The sequence below is a fragment of the Dermacentor albipictus genome, unplaced genomic scaffold (assembly GCF_038994185.2).
Source record: "Dermacentor albipictus isolate Rhodes 1998 colony unplaced genomic scaffold, USDA_Dalb.pri_finalv2 scaffold_32, whole genome shotgun sequence".
NCBI classification, from domain to species: domain Eukaryota; kingdom Metazoa; phylum Arthropoda; class Arachnida; order Ixodida; family Ixodidae; genus Dermacentor; species Dermacentor albipictus.
In genome coordinates this window covers 3022170-3045461 of record NW_027225586.1, presented here as the reverse complement: position 1 = coordinate 3045461, position 23292 = coordinate 3022170, and the positions used below count along the sequence as shown (strand labels likewise).

Genomic DNA, 23292 nt, shown 5'->3' with positions numbered 1-23292 from the left:
CACCGATTTAATATGTGGTGTTTGTTATTTTATGTGTTTTACCCCTTTTCAATGAAGAGTATCACATACTCAGTATGGCATGTCTTGGAGCACTGCTTTCCGCATTCGTAGGTTGATTTATAGAGTGCCCAATTTCCCCGGGAGAGAGAGAAAGAGATGCAAATGAGAGAAAGGCAGGGAGGTTAACCAGAGTTAAAGTCTCCGGCTTGCTACCCTGCACTAGGGGAAGGGAAGGGAAGGGAAGGGAAAGTAAAGTCGGAAAGAAGAGCAGGGACCAAAAGAAAGGCGTGAAAAAAAAGGGGAGGGGACGGTATGGGATCATATAGTCTTTCTAATAGGCCACTGCCACGTAAAAAGGTCAACAAAGCCTTGACTGACTTTCGGTGCGACGACAGTTCATGTCAGCATTCCAAGACCGTCTACTCTGAAAGTGTTCTCTCATCAAGGCATGCCAACACGGTTGCTAGTGACAGCCGGTGCACACTGTATCGAGGACAGTGGCAAAGTACGTGTTCTATAGTCTCCTCACCATCGCAGTGACTGCAAGCCGCGCTCTTGTCCATACCGACTTGGAAGGCAAAAGATCTTGTGAAAGGGACACCAAGCCACAGTCAGCAAAGTACTGCTGTCTCAAGTTGTGAGAGTCCAAATGGGGGTCGAAGTCGAAGGGATGGTTCCAGTCAGTGTAGACGTGTGTGCTTCAAGCTTGGTGTGTTCCATAAAGATCTTATGGCTACATTTGCAAGCACATAAATTTTCACTCCTGCCTCTGTTCTTGCGAATGGATACGATGTTTCTATTGACGGTCAAAGCATACCTTATGTCAGGACGCACCGATTCTTAGGCGTAATCATTGATCGTGACCTCTGCTAGAATCCTCATGTGGCCTACCTAAAGAAGCACCTGACGGATGTTTCTAATGTGTTCAAGCTTCTTGGAGGAAGAGCCTGGGTACATGCAATGATGCGACTATACAAGACGCTCTTTCTTGGGTATTTGCAATACAGCTTGCCTGTGCTGACCAACACCTGCAGAAATAATATCTGTAGATTCAAAAGCGTCCAGGTCCAGGCACTTAGAGTGTGTCTTGGATTGCTGTGGTGCTCGTCAACGGCTGAGACCAACACGATAGCACACAATTTCCCAGCCAAGAACCATATATTCATGGCAGCGCTCAGAGCACACGTAAGACATCTTGCTCGAGCCCCTGCCCATCATCAAGCCTCACTGCCAGAGGATCGACCACATGCCTCCTTTTGTCAGACAGTCCTGCCCTATTGTACATACGTTCCATCACATTATACAGCTCCAGCGAGAGTTCCATTTCCCCCATGGTGCTTGGCTCAAGCAAAAGTTCGACTAATGGTACCAGGAATATGAACAAAAGCTCAACTCTTGTCTCCAGCACTCAAGCAGCTTCAACTGCTCTTGCTGTATGTGACATACAATGAGCGTCATCATCTATATATGTACTGGCGCTTCAACCACGGTGAACGGGTCTGCAGGATCAGTGATCTTTCCTGCAAAAACCTTCACCATAAAGATTTGACTATCTCACCAGACTACATCAACTGCCAGAGAACTCACTGCTATTCATCGTGCACTTCACGTTATTTCTGATGAACTGCCCAATAAATGGAGCATGTTCAGTGACTCCAAGGCTGCTCTTCATTGTTTGGTTTCTGCCTTATGCCGCGGGTACCAAGAACAACTAGTTCTAGAAATCCAACTGCTGCTTCACCATCTCATCGAGCAAGGACACGACATCACGTTACAGTGGATTCCAAGCCACTGTGGCATAATGGGCAAAGAACATGCCGATGCAGCAGCATGATCTGCACATGAGGAGGGCTTGCAAGACTCCATACCCCGGAAGAACGCTGCTGACAGTCCAAAGCAATTACCCGTGCATTTGTTTACAAAAAACATGCAGCTAAAGCGACCACCTGTCATTTGCTTGAAATATAATGCAAGCCGCACATTGATGACATGAAATAATGTTAGAACATATCAAAATATGCTATTTTACATGTGTAAGCACTGTCACATCACTATGAGTCACGCTGGTATAAGCGACCGGACACCTTCGAAAACAGGGATTAGGTGATGTAGTACGCACTGTATACTGCCTACTTATCATTCTTTGTAGTCTCTTCACACACAAATTATGTGTTCTATAAAGTAGACATAAATGAAGACCTTTCAGCTATGATCATTCATTGAGAGAACAGGTAATTTTCTCATGGAAACACTGATGCCAATTCCAACACCATTGGCAGCTGAACAAGGTGGTTGTTTATGCTGCTGTATCAAAGGTATGAAAGCCTCTAACCCTACAGCTAGAATAGAACTGGCAGAACTTCCGAAGTTAATCAACAAGCATAAAACAGCTGACATAAGAAAGTATAATATGGATAGAATTGAACACGCTCTCAGGAACAGAGGAAGCCTAAAAGCAGTGAAGAGGAAACTAGGAATTGGCAAGAATCAAATGTATGCGTTAAGAGACAAAGCCGGCAATATCATTACTAATATGGATGAGATGGTTCAAGTGGCTGAAGAGTTCTATAGAGATCTATACAGTACCAGTGGCACCCACGATGATAATGGAAGAGAGAATAGTCTAGAGGAATTCGAAATCCCACAGGTAACGCCGGAAGAAGTAAAGAAAGCCTTCGGAGCTATGCAAAGGGGGAAGGCAGCTGCGGAGGATCAGGTAACAGCAGATTTGTTGAAGGATGGTGGGCAGATTGTTCTAGAGAAACTGGCCACCCTGTATACGCAATGCCTCATGACCTCGAGCGTACCGGAATCTTGGAAGAACGCTACCATAATCCTAATCCATAAAAAAGCGGATGCCAAAGACTTGAAAAATTATAGACCGATCAGCTTACGGTCAGTTGCCTACAAACTATTTACTAAGGTAATCGCAAATAGAATCAGGAAAACCTTAGACTTCTGTCAACCAAAGGACCAGGCAGGATTCCGTAAAGGCTACTCAACAATAGACCATATTCACACTATCAATCAAGTGATAGAGAAATGTGCGCAATATAACCAACCCTTATATATAGCTTTCATTGATTACGAGAAAGCGTTTGATTCTGTCGAAAGCTCAGCAGTCATGGAGGCATTACGGAATCAGGGTGTAGAGGAGCCATATGTAAAAATACTGAAAGATATCTATAGCGGCTCCACAGTCATCGTAGTCCTGCATAAAGAAAGCAACAAAATACCAATAAAGAAAGGTGTCAGACAGGGAGATACGATCTCTTCAATGCTATTCACAACGTGTTTACAGGAGGTATTCAGAGACCTGGATTGGGAAGAATTGGGGATAAATGTTAATGGAGAATACCTTAGTAACTTGCGATTCGCTGACGATGTTGCCTTGCTTAGTAACTCAGGGGACCAACTGCAATGCATGCTCGCTGACCTGGAGAGGCAAAGGAGAAGGGTGGGTCTAAATATTAATCTGCAGAAAACTAATGTTTAACAGTCTCGGAAGAGAACAGCAGTTTACAATAGGTAGCGAGGCACTGGAAGTAGTAAGGGAATACATCTACTTAGGACAGGTAGTGACCGCGTATCCGGATCATGAGACGGAAATAATCAGACGAATAAGAATGGGCTGGGGTGCGTTTGGCAGGCATTCTCAGATCGTGAACAGCAGGTTGCCATTATCCCTCAAGAGAAAAGTGTATAATAGCTGTGTCTTACCAGAACTCACCTATGGGGCAGAAACCTGGAGACTTACGAAAAGGGTTCTGCTTAAATTGAAGACGACGCAACAAGCTATGGAAAGAAGAATGATGGGTGTAACATTGAGGGATAAGAAAAGAGCAGATTGGGTGAGGGAACAAACGCGTGTTAATGACATCTTAGTTGAAATCAAGAAAAAGAAATGGGCATGGCATGGGCAGGACATGTAATGAGGAGGGAAGATAACCGATGGTCATTAAGGGTTACGGACTGGATTCCAAGGGAAGGGATGCGTAGCAGGGGGCGGCAGAAAGTTAGGTGGGCGGATGAGATTAAGAAGTTTGCAGGGACAACATGGCCACAATTAGTACATGACCGGGGTTGTTGGAGAAGTATGGGAGAGGCCTTTGCCCTGCAGTGGGCGTAACCAGGCTGATGATGATGATGATCGAAGGGGGAAACCGCTTGTTGCCCATTTGGTATAAGATGCTACCAGTGCATCTCGGAAGTCGAAAATAATGAGTCGGCATAAGTACACCCATGTATGTAGTCACATTTAATTAGTGTGAATTAGTGTAATTAGTTTCTGGCCTTCCGCTTGCTTCTCAAGTGCAGAAAGCCCCACAGGTCCTAAACAGGTCCGGCACAGCAGCGGTGCGGTGCAGCAGTTCCCCGCAAAAGCCTCACGCGGTAGCCGGCACTTTGGACACTCTTCCAGTATTTCACGCAAGGAGGCTTCTGTACTCGCTGACAACTTTGTGTGGCAACGAAGGGAAAGCTACGGAGGCAAAGCATGCACAAGTGAGAGCGCTTCTGAAAAAAGTCCCGTGTTTTCATCCACGTTAGTTTAAGCTGGGGAAGAGAAAACATAAACACCTTTTTAGCAACAGTTAAATAAGATAAAACATACCAATGAATCTAAAAGTTTACTTATTTTGTGGTTTTTCCCTTCCACGTCTGGGCAACCGCGAAACTGTCGCACGTGAAGCTGCGTCGATTCAGTGTCTGTTCCGAGCAGCCAAAAGTGCTGTTAAATGCTGGCGGACTACTTGGTGCTTTGACACATGTGCAGCAGCCATATGCTCGTAGCTTTCCCTTCACTGCCACAGAAGGCTGTCGGCGAGTACAGGCCACTCTAACCATACAGTTTCATACAATAATTAGTAGAGGGAACTCTGGAGCTAGTGTTTAGGGGGGCTGCAGTGGGAGCGGTTGTACCAGCATGAGTATTATGGGAAGTACATGGATTTGCCTAACCTTCGTCATTCTGGTTTCAAACGGCTTTGTGACTTTGTAAGCTCGTAATTTTCAACAATGTAGTGCGGAATAAATAATAAAATGAACATTATTAAAATTGACCGATGGCACGATTCGAACACAGGACCTCTAAGCACACAAGCCTGATACTGAAACCATTAAGCAACGGGTGCTTTCTTTTTCTTTATTTCCAGCTTGGCTAGAAACCTCAAAGGAGTTTGTGATCACAGGTCACACTTGTTTTATATGTGTTAAGGTATCCAGCATTGACACCACATCTTCATCACAGTCGATCGTTTTGTACACGTTACATACTTTCACAACCATTCCCATGATATATTCATACACAGATCGACCTTTAACATCACAGTATCTATATGCTAGCAGACTATGCCAGACTGTGTGCAGCCCGAGTAAAAACAAAACGTCCATCCGTTCAAAATTGCGTTCAGCAGGCAAAAAACGAATACCATGATGACTGAGGGTAGGTCTATCTTTAAAGTTCTCTGTAATTTAACCCCAAAAAATATGGCATCATTACAATCAATGAAAACATGTTCGATCGTTTCAGCTTTGTTGCACAGAAAGCATTTGCTCCCCCATGGCACATAAACCCCCCTTTCCTCTAAACATGTTTTAACAGGCAAGGTTCCCTTTTGAAGCTTGAAGAAAAATGTTTTAACATTTGCTGGTATCCACATATTTTGAACCCTTTTAAGCATGTCTTACCCAGGTCCTCAAAACATTAACCGACACAATGGTACAGGGAACACACTCTCAATAAAATCCTTTATAAGACATTTTTTTTTTTACATTGGAGATGTACTCAAGATTAATCCACGGATGCATGCGTCAACAGGCATGTGAAACATACTTATGAATTTATCGCGAGTGTGCCAGTGCCTTGAGATGCTTGGCGCGTTTCGATTTGGGCATCTCGACAAGCTCAATCGTTGCAATTAGTGCGCCTTGAGCATGTTTGCAGTGCCTTCTGCACTTCGAAGAATATAGATTGCTCTGAAATTTAAGACAATGAAGGCATGTAAAGCGTAGGAAACAAAGCTACAAGAATGTCTGAAACAACAAGCTCGAAGATCAGACAAATCCATGTCATGTCATCAATTCTATGGTGGGCCGACGACTGCAGCGCCAGAGTTCCCTCTAGCATATTGTAGGAAACTCTACGACTCTAACCATGCTCGTGTCCCAGACTGCCGTGTGAATCTCTGCATGGCTCCCATTGGTCGAGTTAATGCAGGCGCTCTTTCCGGCGCTAGCGCCAAGGCGCCCTTCAGTTATGGCCCTTACGGGCGGGCGATACTTTATGAAAGTGGTGGCGCACATGATTGTTTACATCTTCGTGGCAACAGGAACAGCAGCCGCACAACACCTCCTCTCCAAAGTAGCTTTTTTTAAAAATTATTATACCGATCTGTCCGGCTCGCTACCCACTCTGCCCCCCACTCATGCTGCATGCACAGTTGTTGTTTTCTTTTTTTCTTTTGCCTCTGCCCACGGCGCATTCTTCTTTATGCCCGTGCACTACGCCGTGAAATAGATTTTTTTTTTTCGTTCAAATACACACCAAACGGATGGCACGCCAAGCGCGAGTACACAAATTGCGGCAATGCGTCCTTCAAAGCATAAGGACGCATTGGAATTGTTTGTTCTAGACTCCAGTGCTGTGAAGACAGGACCCCATACAGGATATAAAGAGAGAGAGCGCTGCTGTGTAGATAAGAACTCTGCTTCTAACTTTTGTAGTTGCTGGCATACACTACGGTGCTCTGTTGCTCGATGCTCAGTTGTTTGTAGCGATGTATTAAACCAGTTTGTTTTACGTCGTCTCGTCTACCTGCCGTTCCCTCCTCGATGATCAACAAGGGGCAAGCTTCAAGCGAACGCTGTTGAAGTTGGCGGCCGCTCGAAGTCATGAAGTTATTTAAACTTAAAGCGTTAGTAACGGCAGGACTAAGTTCATTCCATTCCCTATTCGTTTAAGAAAAATATGAGTATTTAAAGCAATTTAAGTTAAAAATGTATTCATTAGGTGTTCTAGAATGCTTGTGGCATGTTGACCTAGAACGATTAAAAGAACTTCAAATGGATGTGTCAATGGTCTTGTCATTATGAATAAATTGAAACAACTTTAGTCGTGCTAATTTTGCCCTACTTTGCCGTGGTAATAAGCCAGTTTTTTTTTAAATAATTTATTCAATGAATCTATTAACTTGTATTTATTATAAATGAACCTTATTGCCTTCCTCTGCACCCCCTCTTATGAGTTCTTTTCTGTACGTATGTCAAACAATACTGGCATACTCCAGCACTGATTGAACAAGCATGTTATAGGCCAGCAGATTTGTATCTGCGGACGCGAGACGAAGGTGTCTTCTCAGAAAGATGAGTCGCTTTAGTGCTCAGCATGTACATTAATTTCCACTTGAGGTTATGTTGTTAACATGGATTTCCCATCGGAGAATGCGTGTTAAAGTGACACCTAAATATTTACCCTGAAATACACAAGTGAGAGGTGTTTCATTAATAATGTAAGTAAAATCAGATATCTGTTTCTTTCTGCTTAGTGTTAGTGTTATTGATGTTTCACTCCTGACACCAAGAAAAGGTAGAATTTTGTATAAAGTGATCATCATTGCAATCAATTTCGCATTACGAAAACAATCATCAGCGAATAGAAGGATGTTACCATATAATCGGGAAGGCAAATAATTTATGTATACAAAAAAATAAAACTGGGCCCAAAACACTGCCTTGGTGCACTACAAATGTAATAGATGATAAATTGGAAGCTTCGTTATGAATATACACGAATTGTCAGCCTCCTGAACGAGCCGGACGTAACCACCAGAAGAGGCAACAGTGCCGCGAGGGACACCACGCCAGACCTGTCGTGGTTATCAGGCACGCTAGACGTCTCCTGGAGAAGCGAAGAAGTGGACCTGGGGTCTGACCACAGCGTGATCGGCATCACGATCCGAGGCTCCCGATATCGGGCTGTGCTGGGGACGGCACGGATCACGGATTGGGACAAGATGAAAAAGTTTACCCAAGAACAAGAAGAGGCGTCCGAGGAAGAATCGGGACAAGCTGAAACACAAAGGACCTACACCGAATGGGCGAGGGACCAGAAGAAGGCCCTCGATAAATTTACCCAAGAAATCGCAACGACATTGCAGACACCGTATGTGGACGCCAGACTGACCCACATGTGGGCGGCCCGACACTCGTTAACGCGGCGGTGGAAACGTCACAACAGAAAGCTGGCCAAGCGCATAGCAGTCTTGAACAAAAAGATCGCCGAGCACGCAGCCAAACTATGTAAGGAAAATTGGCTGAAGACCTGCGACGGCCTGCAGGGCAAGCTCTCGACGTGGAAGACGTGGTGTCTCTTGAGACATCTGATCGACCCGCTGAGTAGCAAAACTGCGACCAATCGCAACCTCACCAAAGTATTGAACACGTACAAGGGAGACGGCTGCAGGCTCCTGGAAGACCTGAAGGCCAAGTACTTAAAGACAGAGAAGGGCCAGTACCCGGTGCCCGAGAGGTACGAAGGACCCGACAACGAAGAACTGGACCGGCCGTTTACCATGACGGAACTGTGGGCAGCGATAGATGACAGTAACAAGAGAAGTGCACCTGGCAGGGACGCCATAACTTACAAATTACTCGGTAACACGAGCCGTACAGCGGCCAGCGGCCTCCTAGAGCACATTAACGAAGCCTGGGAGAGCTCGCAGTTGCCGAAGAAATGGAAGGACGCCAAGGTCCGCTTCATTCCAAAGCCCAACAAGGCCCTCACGATAGACAACATGCGGCCCATCTCTCTCACATCCTGCGTGGGGAAGGTGATGGAGCGCATGGTCCTTCGCCGGCTGCAGAAGCACCTCGAAGAAACGGATCAGATGCCAGAGACGATGTATGGCTTCAGGCAACATCTCAGCACCCAAGACGTGATGATCCAACTCCACGAACTGGTCGTCAAGCCGGCAACGAGGCACGTGCCGCGCGGGATACTCGTTCTCGACCTAAAGGGAGCGTGTGACAACGTGTCCCACGCGAGCGTGTTGCAGAATCTAAACAAAACCCGGTGTGGCCGAACACATTTGGCTACATAAAAGATTTTCTGTCAAACCGAACGGCGACCATCAGGATAGGGGAGGAGAAGTCGGACCCTGTCGAACTCGGCGATAGGGGCACCCCTCAGGGATCGGTCTTGTCGCCCCTGCTCTTCAATCTGGCCCTGCTGCCCCTGCCCGATCTACTCAAGCAAATTGAAGGCGTGGACCACGTGTTCTACATCGACGATATTAAGGTGTGGACGGCCCGAGCCGGATCCGATGCCTGGATGAAGGAAGTCTTGCAGCGGGCGGCAACGACCGTGCACGAGTACGCAAAGTCGTGCGGACTGAGCTGCGCTCCCCAGAAATCAGAGCTGCTCATGATCCAACCGGGAAAATCCAAGAAGGAGCTGCCGCCGAACGTGATTATCACCATCGCCGGAACTACCATCAAGCCAACACAGCAGATTAGGATTCTCGGCCTACTACTTCAGAGCGACGGGAAGGCACAGGCCGCCATCACAAAGATCAAGACTTCAACCGAACAGATACTTGGTATGATTCGGAGGGTATCTAATAGAAACCGAGGCCTTAAAGAGGACGATGCCATGCGCCTGGTACGTGCGTTCGTCGTGTCGCGGGTTACCTACGCTGCACCGTATCTCCAGCTGACGAAGGCGAATAGGGACACCCTAAACACGATGCTTCGTAAGGCAATGAAACAAGCACTGGGCATGCCTATTTACTCGTCCACTCAAAAACTGCTAGACATGGGCGCCCACAACACGGTGGAGGAGCTCATCGAAGCCCACCTCTCTAATCAGAGAATCCGGCTCAGTCACACAGAACACGGACAGGCCGTCCTACGCAAAACAGGATGGCAAATCGAGCCAGTACCCATAAAGACGGCTGTTACGGAAGACTGGAAAACGATCATTCAGACAAAACCTCTTCCCCGGAACATAACGTCGGGCAAGGACGACGAGAGGTGCACCGCACGAGCTAAAGCACTAGCCCGGAAGCTGGAAGAGAACACCAGGGTCCTCTACGCGGACGCCTCACTCCGAAAACACAGTGACCGTGCAGCGGTGGTGGTTACATCAAAAGACAGGCCGATCGTCAGCGTGTCCCTGAAGACAACAGACCCCGCAGTTGCCGAAGAAGCGGCCGTGGCCCTCGCACTCGCACAGCCGAGCGTGGACACCGTAGTCACCGACTCAAACACAGCCTACAGAAGCTTCCGCAGGGGGGTAATCTCCTCTGCGGCCCGAGCCATTCTAGCCAAGCACAAGCCTCCGGGAAGAGCCATAGAGCTCGTGTGGGTCCCGGCTCACTCGCAGGTAGCAGGCAACACTATCGCCGACTACCATGCCCGAGAAATGTCAATCCGGGCCGAGTATGAGCCGGAAGAGCTACCGCACCCGGTTACCAGCTTTCGGGACATTACCCGGATGTACCAAGAAGAAAGGTGCAGACTGCCAGAACCGCACCCCAGACTCACCAGGCAACAACAGACGATCCTGCGTCGAGCGCAGGCGGGATCGCTTGCGCATCCCGTACTCATGAACCGCATGTACCCTGCGGAATACGATACGTTCTGTCCTTTTTGCAGAAGAGAAAAGGGCACCCTGCCACACGTCTTGGCAGAGTGCACAGAACTCAAGACCCCGCCTCCTCCCCTTCCCACCAACACCCCCAATCCCCAACCCCTTGAGCGATGGGAGACCTTGTTATCCAGCACCGCCCTACCGATTCAGCTCGCACTGACGGACAGGGGCCAGGAGCTGCTGGAAACATATGGGTCCCGTAACTAGGGAACCACCCCGTCTGGTGCCTGTGTGCACCACCGATTTATTTCGGTCCCAGCAAATGTTGCTTCATCATCATCGGTGGCACACTCACTCATGAGTGCACTCACTCATGAGTGCACTCACTCACATTCACTAGCACTCATTTCAAAGGCATGAGTGCGAGTGATTGCCAGTGACTGTGAGTGAAGGTGAGTGCGAGTGTGAGTGAGTGCTAATGAGTGTGAGTGGTTGAGTGCCAGTAAGCGTGAGCGGAGGTGAGCGCGAGTGGAGATGCATGCGAGTGCGAGTGAGTGCCAGCGAGCGTGAGTGGAGGTGAGTGCAAGCAAGGGCGAGCGAGTGTGAGTGGAGATGAGTGCAGGTGCCAGCGAGTGTGAGTATACGTGAGTGCGAGTGCGAGCCAGCGAGTGTGAGTGCGAATGAGTGCAAGTGTGAGTGAGTGCCAGTGAGTGTGAGCGTAGGTGAGTGCGAGTGAGTGCGGGGCCTGGAAAAATTATGGTGAGTGTGAGAGAGTATTCTCCCACACTGCCGACCTATGGGCAATGGTGAATTGCATTGCATTTTCCACATGTCGCATTCATGTAAGCTCTGGTAATGTGCTAGAAAGTGAATTAATGCAGCTTTGACGTTTCTCTGCACTGCAAATAATAGCTGTGACATTGAGAGGGCCTTTACACAACCATGTTACATTTAAGAAAAGATGGCTGATTTGTCTAGCTTTAATTTATTTGATTTTGTTGGAAGAGCATATATAGGGAACCAGTAAAACATGATAACAGACATCAACAAAAGGCCCAACAAGTGTAGGATTGACAAAGGAATGCTCCGAACGCCCAGGACAATGCACATAAACAAGGGTTTTTTGATAAGGAAAAACATCACACCTCCTGCAAAGCATTCCTACCGTGTGCAATAGTTTTCATACTACTTTTCTTTGTTAAAAGGTGCTAAGAACAAAGCAAAGAAGAGATAGCAAAATCCTTCTCTATATTTGCAGTTCTTGTTAATGTGGTTTCATTTAAATATATTAACAATGCCTGACGAGGACTTGCAGAGAAGAGTTTGTCACATTATTTGCCAGCAGCTGTCTTTGTCATTACCTGTTCCTGTGAGTGATTTCACTTGTTGAAATATGATGGCTGCATTCAAAAGACCATTGCTTGCGTTAATCATTTGTAAAAGTCACTAGAAAAATCTTCAACTTTAGGCTGTGAGACAATAAAGCCGTCGATTTCTTTTCGGTTTTCATTTTTAAAAGTAACACCCAATTTTTACCCCCCCCCCCCTTGAATTTTGAAAAATATAAAACCCGAAAATGGAGGACCTTATGTATAATCCTCAACCCACCTTGACTGTTATATATTTCGAAATTCTTGTTGCGAGTATATGCAAAAATATGGTGCTACCTTACCTGCCATGTTACTACAATTTGCGCTACCGTCCAAAATCTGTATTACTGTAAATGCAGTGCTGCTGCTGCCATATGAAATATTAACTGAATCTATCAACCTCACATACAAGTCAGAGGTTGACTTCGAGGCTAAGGATTCTGTGAAAAATATCTCGCCTTATATTCACAAAAATACATTATCTCACTTAGTGTCACCCTGGCCCCATAACTTATTTGCAGAGGTGGATTTCAACGTACCTCCTAGTGCCTAATTTTAAGAAATTTGTGAAGCTTAATAGTGATCACTCCAAATATATCCATAAATATATCTGCCAAGATTGTGACAAATAGCCAGGCAGCCATGTCAAACATCGGAAAGTAGAAGAAACCTTCACTTTAAAAATGCTATATATGTACATATATATAGTCACCTACTTTATGTCCCTTTTTCGCTTACGTCTTCCTATTTTTTTATGCTTATTGTAACCTTCTGTTCCCCTATCTTTACCTTAGCCTGTTTCTCACAATCGCAGAACAGTTTAAGTGTCCACTGGGAAGCGAGACAGTTGTGATGCCCATGGTCCTTCATTATGTTCCTCCTTTTTGCCTTTAATAAACTGCTACTACTTCTAGCAGCATTGCCTTTCTGTACAATAACAAGGACAACACCCTGGCATGCAGTTAGAATGCTCCACCATCTACAGTTAGAACTCAATCTAACGAAACCCGATTTTACGAAGTTCCCGATCTAATCAAGGAATTTACATTCCCCGGCAGGTACCCATAGGGTTCAATGTTACCATCAACCCGAATTAACAAAACAAACTTGGCCGAACTCAATTTAACTCAGTTTTTTGTGAAATAAATGAGAAAAAATGCGGTGATTTCTTTCCAATTTTGACATGTACGTGTTCTTCGAGAGAGAGAGAGAGAGAGTGTAAATTTTACAGCGAAGAGCACACGAGCGCCGGTAGCTCTTTCGCTCTGCAGTGGGTGGTCCCCTCAGTCCAGAAGTCCAGCAGCCTTAGCTGCCCTTCTCGCTTGGTTGACTAGGTTGAGCTGGTCCATCGAGTCTGAGCAGTACAGCGTTGCCTCCCCTTGCTTTGTGGTGGGGTGTGTTATGGGTGTGAGCTGCGGTGCGCTTGTGCAAGCCCATACCATGTGGCAAAGCATTGCGCATTGATTGCAGTGTGGGCATTTATAGGAATACAGTGCAGGGTGTATGGCGTGGTAGAGACTCGAGAGAGGATATGTGTTTGTTTGGAGTTTTTGCCATATTACATTTTCCTCTCTCGTCGGAGCATTATGAGGTGATGGTAGTGTTCTTCATGAAAGGTGATAGTAATGTAGGATGTGCGTGTAGGTTAATGGTATGGGCTCGGGGTGGAACTGCTGGGCGTGACCCTCTTGTGGCTCCCGGTGTACATGCGCTCAGGCGTAGGCGTGTGCCTGCTGATTGCCGCGTAAGGATTTATGCCCCGGAGTCCACATGACTTGCATGTATGGCGGGAACTGGTGCACCTCAATCAGAATGCGATGTGTGGCCCTGGAAAAATTTCGGCGTGCCGTCTGAGAGTCCATCAGAACTATGACGTACTTCCAGTGCAGTCTCATCATGATGGCTAACGCTATCACTAATTCCTCTGCCTCTGCAGCGCTCACTCTGGAAACTGACGATGCCTTTATTTTGGTCCCGTGATTGTCGACTACGCTGGTGACAAATGCAGTGCTTCTTGTGGTGCTGGCCGCGTCTACATGTAAGACATTGGGGTGGTTCTCATACTTCCTCGCGAGCGCCTGTGCTCGGGCATGTTGCTGTCCGATGTGGAAGGTCAGGTGCATGTTTCTGGATGTGAGACATACATAGTTTCCTGTATACGTATTGGGATTTTTGTCAGTGCGCTGGTCTTCCGTACAGAATATCCAAGACGCAGTGTCCCCTTGTTGTGCACTGTAGCCTTAACTTCTGGTTTACCAGGTGGGCCTCTATAATTTCCTGTGCGTTGTTGTACAACCCTGTCTCCTCGAGGTGAGAAGTAGCCGTTCTGGGTGGGAGTCCGAGCACTCGCTTATACGCCTTGCGTATCAGCCGGTCGAGTACCTTCACTTCCATATTGCTGAAATTTAAATCCTTCGAGCGTGTGCTCTAAAGCTACCACATTATAACACCTAGGTGTCATGGTCACATCTCTAGCTTTATTTTGACGCGGCTGCACACCACGTCAACGCACAGAACAGTCGACTCAACACCGCCTCGGTAGGGACAGCAATGGTTACTTTCGTTATTTCATGGTTTATGCAACAGATGGCGACATTAGTGGCAAATACAATGCCGCAGTAGCCTTCGTGTGTCACTAGGTTACAATTTTAGATTTCGAAGGACCAACAGTTCCTCTCTATTTAACAAAATAGTTTAAGCGTGGTTATCACTTCGTTAAATCTGAACTGTAGTAAGTTCAGCATGATACTATGACACTGTCATGGCACTAGGAATGCATAGTCAGCTGAAACAGGCACCCCTTGTGCACATGTGCAGCCTAGACAGTGGCTATGTGCAGGCGGTGAGGTTGCTATCCAGGCCTACTGCAACTGGAAACACTATGTTAGAGTCACCACAGTGAGACACAGCAAGCCCTACTAGCAGTGGTTGCCTTGATTGTCATCACTTATGAAGCTACGTGCCAAGAACCTTGCCATGTTTTATATGCTGAATGACAGTTACTAAAAATGTAATCCTTCATTTCAATGTTCACAATGCATATATGCTAAAGGAATAAGAAGCATAGAGACTTTACTCTCTGTCTGTTCATCACTTTCTTAGTGTGTGTGCAATATACACGTCATAAAAATTCAATGTTAACAACTTACTTAAAGCTTGGATGCTTGCACACTGCAGTAATCTCTCTTTGCATGCTGGATACTAAAGTATCTAAAATTGTTATAATTAATATTGACATACATGGTTTAACTGGTACTTAACCGGTACTTTGGCAGTGGCGACGGTGAGGAAAGCACATCGGTTAACTTCTGCTGTGTTTTAGAGGCACTGACTTCGAAAACTTCGATCTCCTGTGGCGCCCCGACCCAAGACTTTGCCTACAATCGCCTGGACTGAACTTCAAATTTCCCGCGCCCATTCTGCCTGTCTGCCTGGAAGTAACTGCGTCGTTTTGCAGCGCAGATTATCAGCGAACAGCAGCAGCACCACGACAGAAAGAGACTTTGACAGGGGCGCGATTTTGGCAGAGCACTTTGGCAGTGGCGACGACGAGGAAAGCACGTCGGTTAACTTCTGCTGTGTTTTACAGGTTGGTTAAACTTCTCATTCTCTTTTTTTTAGACTTTTTATTCACTGCGCTGCTGCCAAGCGATTTGTTTTGGTGATGAATGACTTAGGGGCTCAAACTTGACTAAGTGCTGCAGTTGCAGAGCTGAAATTGAAGATGTCGCGAGTGCTATTGTGTGCAATGAGTGCGAGTTCTGTTTTCATGCTTCAGTATGCTCAGGCATAAGTGAACAGGAGTATGTTGAAAAGAAAAAGTTGGGTAAAAGAAGAGCGTGGAAGTGTGAGGCCTGCAGGCCGGGGGTACAGAAGAGTACCACATGGCCCGCTGATCAAATCGGAGATGCTCAACCTAAGATTACGATCATGGACATAGACAAGAAATTAAATTCTCTACTTGCTTTGAATGAAAAGGTAGAGGGAATAGATAGGTCAATTCAGTTGCTGTCGGATAACTTTGATAAAATTCAGGAACGCTTGAGCGGGCAAGACAGGTAAATAAAGAACATAAAATGCAAGATCGACAAACTTGAGAAGGAGGATACAGCCAAGGGTCTCGCCCAGCTTCAGATTGATTTTGATGACCTCGAGTGGCGCAGCCGACGTCTGAATGTTGAAATACATGGAATTCCTGAGACTGCAGGTGAAAATCTTTTAAATAAGGTAAATGATCTTGCGAAAACCATGAATTTGATGGAACTTGCTCCGACTGATATTTACACTATTCACAGGATGGCATCAAGGCCAGGTAGAGAATGTGAAGTGATCCTTCGCTTTGTCCACCAGGACCGTCGAGATATGTGGCTTGAAAAAAGAAAATCCTTGAGGCAGAAACAAGATCATGTTTACATAACTGAGAATATGACCAAGCGTTCCCGGGCTCTCTTAGTAGCAGTGAAAACCTGGGCTAGGAGAGTTGGCTATGACTTTGCATGGCATTCAAATGGGAAGGTCTTGGTGCGTAGAAAGAGTGGAGAACCTGCGCAGGTCATCAGGTGTGAGGATGACTTGTCAGCGTTGAGCAATTGATGTGTTTGTTTTTGAACTGTTCCTTAGTTTTTTTTCTTTTACTGCTCTGTAAAATGGCTGACGTCAGATATATCGCGCTTCGTGAGTTAGTGAAGCGGTTTGAAAGTGTACAAAGAGGATTTCTTAGATGCCCCCATTTAAATGTACAATCAATGGGAAACAAAGTAAATGAACTCAAGTGTGTGTTTAACCAAATGAAAGGTTGTTTTGATGTAGTTATGCTAACAGAAACCTGGCAATCAGATATTTCAGAAGAATTTGAACTACCTAATATGAAAACACTCTCTGTTTTTAGGTGAAGTCGTCGACAGGGTGGTGTCACTATGTTACTTGATAATTCTTTACCAGCCGTATTACTTGAAAATTTTATTTTAGTTACAGCTCATGACGAGATGTTGTGGGTTCACTTTCAAGATGTCATAGTTGCTGTATGTTACCGGCCACCTGATGGTAACTTGTCTGATTTTTTTGCATTTTTAGATGTTTTCTTAACATTTGTAAATTAACACCAATACACCGTTATATTGGGTGGTGATTTCAATACTGACATGGGGCATGACGGCACGAAAAAGCGTGACTTTGAAACTACTATTGCATGCAATGGTTGCGAAAACATCATAAATAGATCCACTAGAATTACTCTGTCTTCAGAGACCACCACGGACTTATTTATCACAAACTGTGATCTGCCGTGTGTGACCTGTGCCGTCCTTACGTATCCTATTAGTGATCACATGCCGATATGTTGTTCTGTAAAAACAGGTGCACCTACGTTAATTCAGAGTGAGATTCCTTATAGTTATCAACATGTCTCGCCAGCTGCTTTAGATGCCTTCTGTTCAGAGACTGGCACTTTGCATAGGGACAAAGTTTCTAACTCAAATGATGCAAATACAGCCTATGACGCTTTTGTAGAATCCTTTATTTGTATAAACAAAAAACACTTCCCTTATATACAATGGAATAAACGCAAAGGTTGTCGTAAACCTTGGCTGACGCGCGAACTCCTACGTAAAATTGACAAAAAAAGACAGATTATTCCGGAAATTCATGCGCATGCGCGTCGAAACGGACCTAATTGCTTTCAAACAGTTCCGAAATGCCTTAAGTAAAGAAATTAAGAAATCAAAGGAGCTGTATTACATACAAGCATTTACTTTGTGCTCAAAACGAGCAGATGTTTTATGGACTAAAATAAACTCTTTGATGGGCCGAAATCCGAGAACAAATTAAGGAGGTGCTCCATGATGGAAACTTGGTCAGTGGAGAGGATATGGCCAATGTTCTTAATGATTACTTCGTTTACACAGACTTTAACGACAGATCACCCGCTGCTTGCCGAACTCTGGGTTCAGAAACTACAAACACATTTTTCTTAGCAGGTACTATTGAACTAGAAGTCCGCACAGTATTCCTTGGCTTAAGAAACAGACGCAGCTGTGACGCAGATGTCATGCAAATAAAACCAGTGAAATATGTTATTGATCAGATTAGTCCAGCACTAAAACACATATTTATTCTGTATTTCGACAGGGGTTTTTCCTTCAGAAATGCAAACAGCACGCGTAATAGCTCTCTGCAAAAAGGGGAACAAGCATTACGTAGCCAATTATCAACCGATATCTATTCTCCCCGTATTTTCTAAAGGTTTCGAAAAAATTATTTTTAGTCGTTTATCCTGTTTTTGCACCAAATATGTCCTGACAAAATCGCAATATGGCTTCCAAAAACATAAGCCTACAGAACTCGCCCTACTGGATCAAAAAGAATACATCTTACAACAGTTCGAACAAAAAAATAATGTCGTCGGAATTTTTGTGGATTTCACACAAGCATTTGACTACATTCACCAAGGTATCTTATTTGAAAAATTAAACCATTATGGCATTCGTGGGCTCCCACTCGTGTTACTTAAAAGCTATCTGGTGCATAGATGTCAATTTGTTTCTATAAATGATTTCGTATCAGATAAGAAGGCAAATTCAGATGTACCACAGGGGAGCATTCTTGGTCCTTTATTGTTCACTTTATATATTAATGACATAGTCCATATCTCCCCAGAAGTTTATTATCTATGCAATGATATATTATGCAGATGATAGATGATATAAATGAATATATTTGTCACCTCAGCATCAGATCTTATTCTTTCTAGTAAAGCTAATGATGTCTTACAGAAGTTAGACAACTAGACAAGTAACAATAAGTTAAAAATAAATGCAACTAAAACAAAAGCCGTAGTTTTTCATTCGAAAGGTCAACAAGTGACCTTCCAGAATAACCTTGTGATTTAGAGGCTCAGATATAGAAATAGTGAAGTCGGTGAAAGTACTTGGGGTACATTCCTCCAGTTCTTAGCAGTGGGATGACCACGTCAATATTATTCAAATGTGTCAGCACGTATGTAAACATGAACACATACTCATTGACCCAAGTCCGTCCGATGTTAGGTTTCAAACCCTATTACTTCAGCACAGCAGCTCAATGTGCTACCCATTCAACCACTGACTAGCCTGTGACACAGGTAGGCTGGAACACGGTTAGATACACAGATACATAGATAGCTTCCGGGAAGTGCCTGAAGCTATGCTAATGCATTAAAATGCATTAGCATTTAGCATTAGAGGCTCAGATATAGGAATAGTGAAGTCTGTGAAAGTACATGGGGTACATTTCGTCATTTCTTTGCAATGGGATGACCACGTCAATAATCAAATAAAATTAAGTCAGATAACTGGAATGTTAAGCCATATCCGGTACCTTATCCCCAACTCAGTGAGGTTATTGATATACAAATCACTGTTTAGTTCTTATCTTAACTACTGCTATTTGGTTTGGAGAACAACTACAGAAACAAACTTAACGAAATTACTGAGAATACAGAAGAAAATACTGAGGCTGATAGACAACGCTATAGTTCTAGCACCTATAGTGACCCACTATTTCAAAAATATAGGATAATCAAAGTGAATGACCTATATCAATACAGACTACTAAGAGTACTGTCTTAGCTGCAAACGCTCCAACTTTTTGTTTGTGGAGATGGCAAATTTTTGCTTAAAGGAGAAGGCCTATGAAACAAGAAATACAGAAATGTGGAACGTTCCTTACTTTCGTACCATTTATGGCTTTCAGATGCTTCAATGTACCCTTCCGCGAATTCTAAATAATTACGCTAGCAAAGGTATAGATGTGTCTCGTTTAAGTGTCACAGAATTAGTGGATCTTTTTGTTGTATAAACTCTGTAGCAATTTATTTAAATGCAGAATATTGCAGCAGTTTTCTTCGTTGTATAAGCTATGTATAAACTATGTTTTCAGTTTTCCTTTATGTCTTGATCATTACGTAAAACAATGTGTCACTTTAAAAAAAAAGGAAAAATTGCTGTGATATTGTGACGTCCTTCAGCTGCTGCCATTGTTCACAAAGGGGGCGGAGGATCCCTGAAGCCGTCATTTGAATGGCTTTTCCCTCCGCCTCCCGTTACGCTGTACTGTGACGAAGCAAGCAAACAAACAAACAAATAAATGAATAAATAAATAAATCGCTACCACACAGGCAGCAAACTCTCAAGCAGACTAAGTGAAACATTTTGCTATGACCACTTGGCCAACCTGAAAGGCACTCACATCTCCCACCAGTCATCCCCAGCTGGCATCCGTTTCTCATTTAAAGCCACCATGCTCAGTGGATCTCAAAATACATGATGCATGCTCATATTTGACTTGGCACTCCTGTTTAACCTTACAGCATGTTCTGCACAGACACATACCAGCTGTGTGAAGTGGCGTTCTTTTGTTTTTGCTGCTAGTGTTCCATGCATCTGGAAACATGTCCAAGATGCAGGACATTATATGTACATGGCCTTCCCTGCAAAAAGAAGAGGGTCACATCAGAGCTGCCAAGTGAATAAAGCTGTGGATAAAATGTCACCTGCATGAGATGTGAAATGGCGTCCAACCATCCTTATTTCGAAGGTTTGTATTGGCACCCCTTGCAACTAGTGTTTGAACCACTTCCAAGTGATTCTTTGTACATGCCAACATAAGTGGCGTCCTGCAGGCAAATAAAAATAAGGTACTGTTTTCCGAGGGCATTTGAAGAAACACACACACGCGCGCGCACACACACACACACACACACACACACACACACACACACACACACACACACACACACACACACACACACACACACACACAATATATATATATACATATATATAGTCTGCGGCATTATTTAACTTTACATTTATTCCGAGTACAGAGGCAGAGCGAGAATTATATAAGTTATAACAGTAAAAGCTTTAGAATTAACAGTACCGTATCGTTTGACGACGAAAAGCGCTTATGAGGTCATACACGGTGTAGTCATTGAGTAAATAGTGGATGTGTTAACTGGAACAATAAAGACTAAACGACACAGAGCGATGTGGTGGCATGGACACCACAGAACTTCTCGTTCAGAACCATATCTCACCAGTCAGCCCTTTTTAGAGGATCTATCTGGCATCCTTGATGAATAAGAAACTGCACTACATCAAGTCGAGATGACTGAGCAGCTTCATGCAACGGCCTTTTGCCGTCGTCGTTTTGGCTTTCAAGGAGCGTCAGGCAATTGACTTCCTTGCAGATGAATCTGCAACAGAAGGAATTTGTTTTCTAGTCGTAGCTCGCAACCCGGGCCGGCCCTGCCTTACCGAAGTACTTTCAGGGATCCGCATCGAGATGCAACGTGAGCCAAGGTGTCGCCACACTTCTCGTAGGTGATTTTTTGCACGTACTGCGCAATCTGTTCGACACTGTCGCCGCATTCTTTGCTGAGAATGAGCCTCATATCACTTATGCTATCACGCTGTGCATGCTCCATAAGCCTCTGTTTTGTTTGATCTGGGCTGCAGTACAGCATATCGAATACGACGGCGGATGTAATATCATGTAATATGCACAGCACGCCCAAAGCTAGAAGGCCCAGCCCAACCGCCCAAGCCCAACACCTACCGATACCTCGATACGAAACTTTAGACAGTTTTAGTTTAACGTATGCAACTATAGCGTACGCTATACGCTATAAAATAGCGTACGCTAAGCGGCGCACGTTTCTACAATTTTAGTTGGCCGACAATATCTTCGGATCTCTGAGGCCATATTCCGTCGTTGCGGCTATTTCGCGCCGGTAGCGATAGGTGGCGCTGACATCTTGAACGTTTCTTTCGCTTCAAAGTGTTGTTTACACTGGCTTTACTCAACTACGCCCTATTGTTTCTTTTGTTGGGTCGCCGACATACAACTTGTCTAAGCTTTTGGTTGAAATTTTAAAGCCGCTTGCGGAAGGGAGCACGTTCACGGTCAAGAATTCTAAAGAGTTTGTTACCGCGGTACGCCAGCAGCAGCTTCGGGACGACGATGTTATGGCATCCTACGATGTAGTGTCCTTGTTCACGAATGTGCCGATAGCATTGGCTACGGATATTATTGAGAAACGCCTGCAGGAGGACTGTACGTTAGAAAGCCGTACTTCCCTGACTGTTGACGACGTCATGATTCTGCTTAGGTTCTGCTTGAAGCAAACATATTTCTCGTTTGCCGGTACCATATATCACCAGATAGAAGGCGTCCCGATGGGTAGTCCTGTTTCTGTAATCGTGGCTGATCTGTTAATGCAACACGTGGAAACGGCTGCGATGACGTCCTTACCCTTCCCTGTCAAAATGTACTGCCGCTATGTAGATGACACCTTTGTGATTGTCGAAAAGAAAAACCTGCGTGCCATGCATGAGGCGCTAAATGCCGTCCATCATGCCATTCAATTTACATGTGAGACGGAGAATAGTGGCAGCCTAGCCTTTCTAGACGTGCTGGTACAACGGAGCGAAGGAGGTTCGGTGGAGACAGCCGTATATCGCAAATCTTGCGATAGCGGGAGTGTGCTGAGTTTTGACTCTCACCACCCTATAGAACACAAACATGCCGTGGTACGCACTCTCCTGTCTCGTTGCGATGCGCTCTCGTCAACGCAAACTTTGAGGGAGCAAGAATTAACGAATGTGGCCACTCTATTGCATAAGCGGAGTTACCCTGAGCACTTGGTCAATGATACGCAGCGCCGCATGCAAAAACCTCGTGAGAGCAAGGCCGAAAGGCCAGCTTCCTTTGTGTGCATTCCGTATGTCCGCGGTGTATCAGAAGCAGTGCGCAGGGCTTTACGGCCTTTAGGTGTTCGAACTGTGTTTAAACCCTCGTACACGTTGGCAAACGTGTTCCCGAAGCCAAAGGACCGCACACCTCCGGACGAACAAAGTGGTGTCGTCTACAAGGTCAACTGCTCGGACTGTGATGCCAGCTACATTGGCGAGACAGGGCGGCGACGTCGCACCCGTATCAAGGAACATCTAAGAGATGCTACGAAAGCCACCCATGCTACACGTGCCAAGACAGAATTGGTTGATCATTGTTTATCAAAGGGACACATGTTTGATTTTAACAATGTAACCACACTAGCACGGGAACACCGATGGGGCCCAAGAAAGTTCGTAGAATCATGGTTCATCCGTCGTAATCAATCTTCATGTAACTCTAACCGTGGCCCCCTGCCGGATGTTTACGGCACTTTCATAGATAAATAGGATGTATTTCTCATTTGTTGCCATTGTGTACTGACGATGCCACCCGCATAGGTGGCGAAACGTCTATGTTTTTGTTATACTTTGTTGAGTAAAGCCAGTGTAAACAACACTTTGA

At 45.1% G+C, this 23292-nt stretch overlaps 1 protein-coding gene across 1 annotated transcript; it reads right to left on the bottom strand.

Annotated features, from left to right (window-relative positions):
* Positions 1 to 3356: 3356 nt before the first annotated feature.
* On the bottom strand, positions 3357 to 21590 carry LOC139052755 (ankyrin repeat domain-containing protein 16-like). The gene is made up of 5 exons (XM_070529814.1): positions 21252 to 21590; positions 21032 to 21190; positions 20486 to 20608; positions 20325 to 20422; positions 3357 to 3436 (listed from the first exon to the last, which is right to left on the bottom strand). The coding sequence occupies exons 1-5, from the start codon at positions 21458 to 21460 to the stop codon at positions 3396 to 3398; spliced, it is 630 nt and encodes a 209-aa protein (XP_070385915.1). The 5' UTR covers positions 21461 to 21590; the 3' UTR covers positions 3357 to 3395.
* Between the last annotated feature and the right edge of the window lie 1702 nt (positions 21591 to 23292).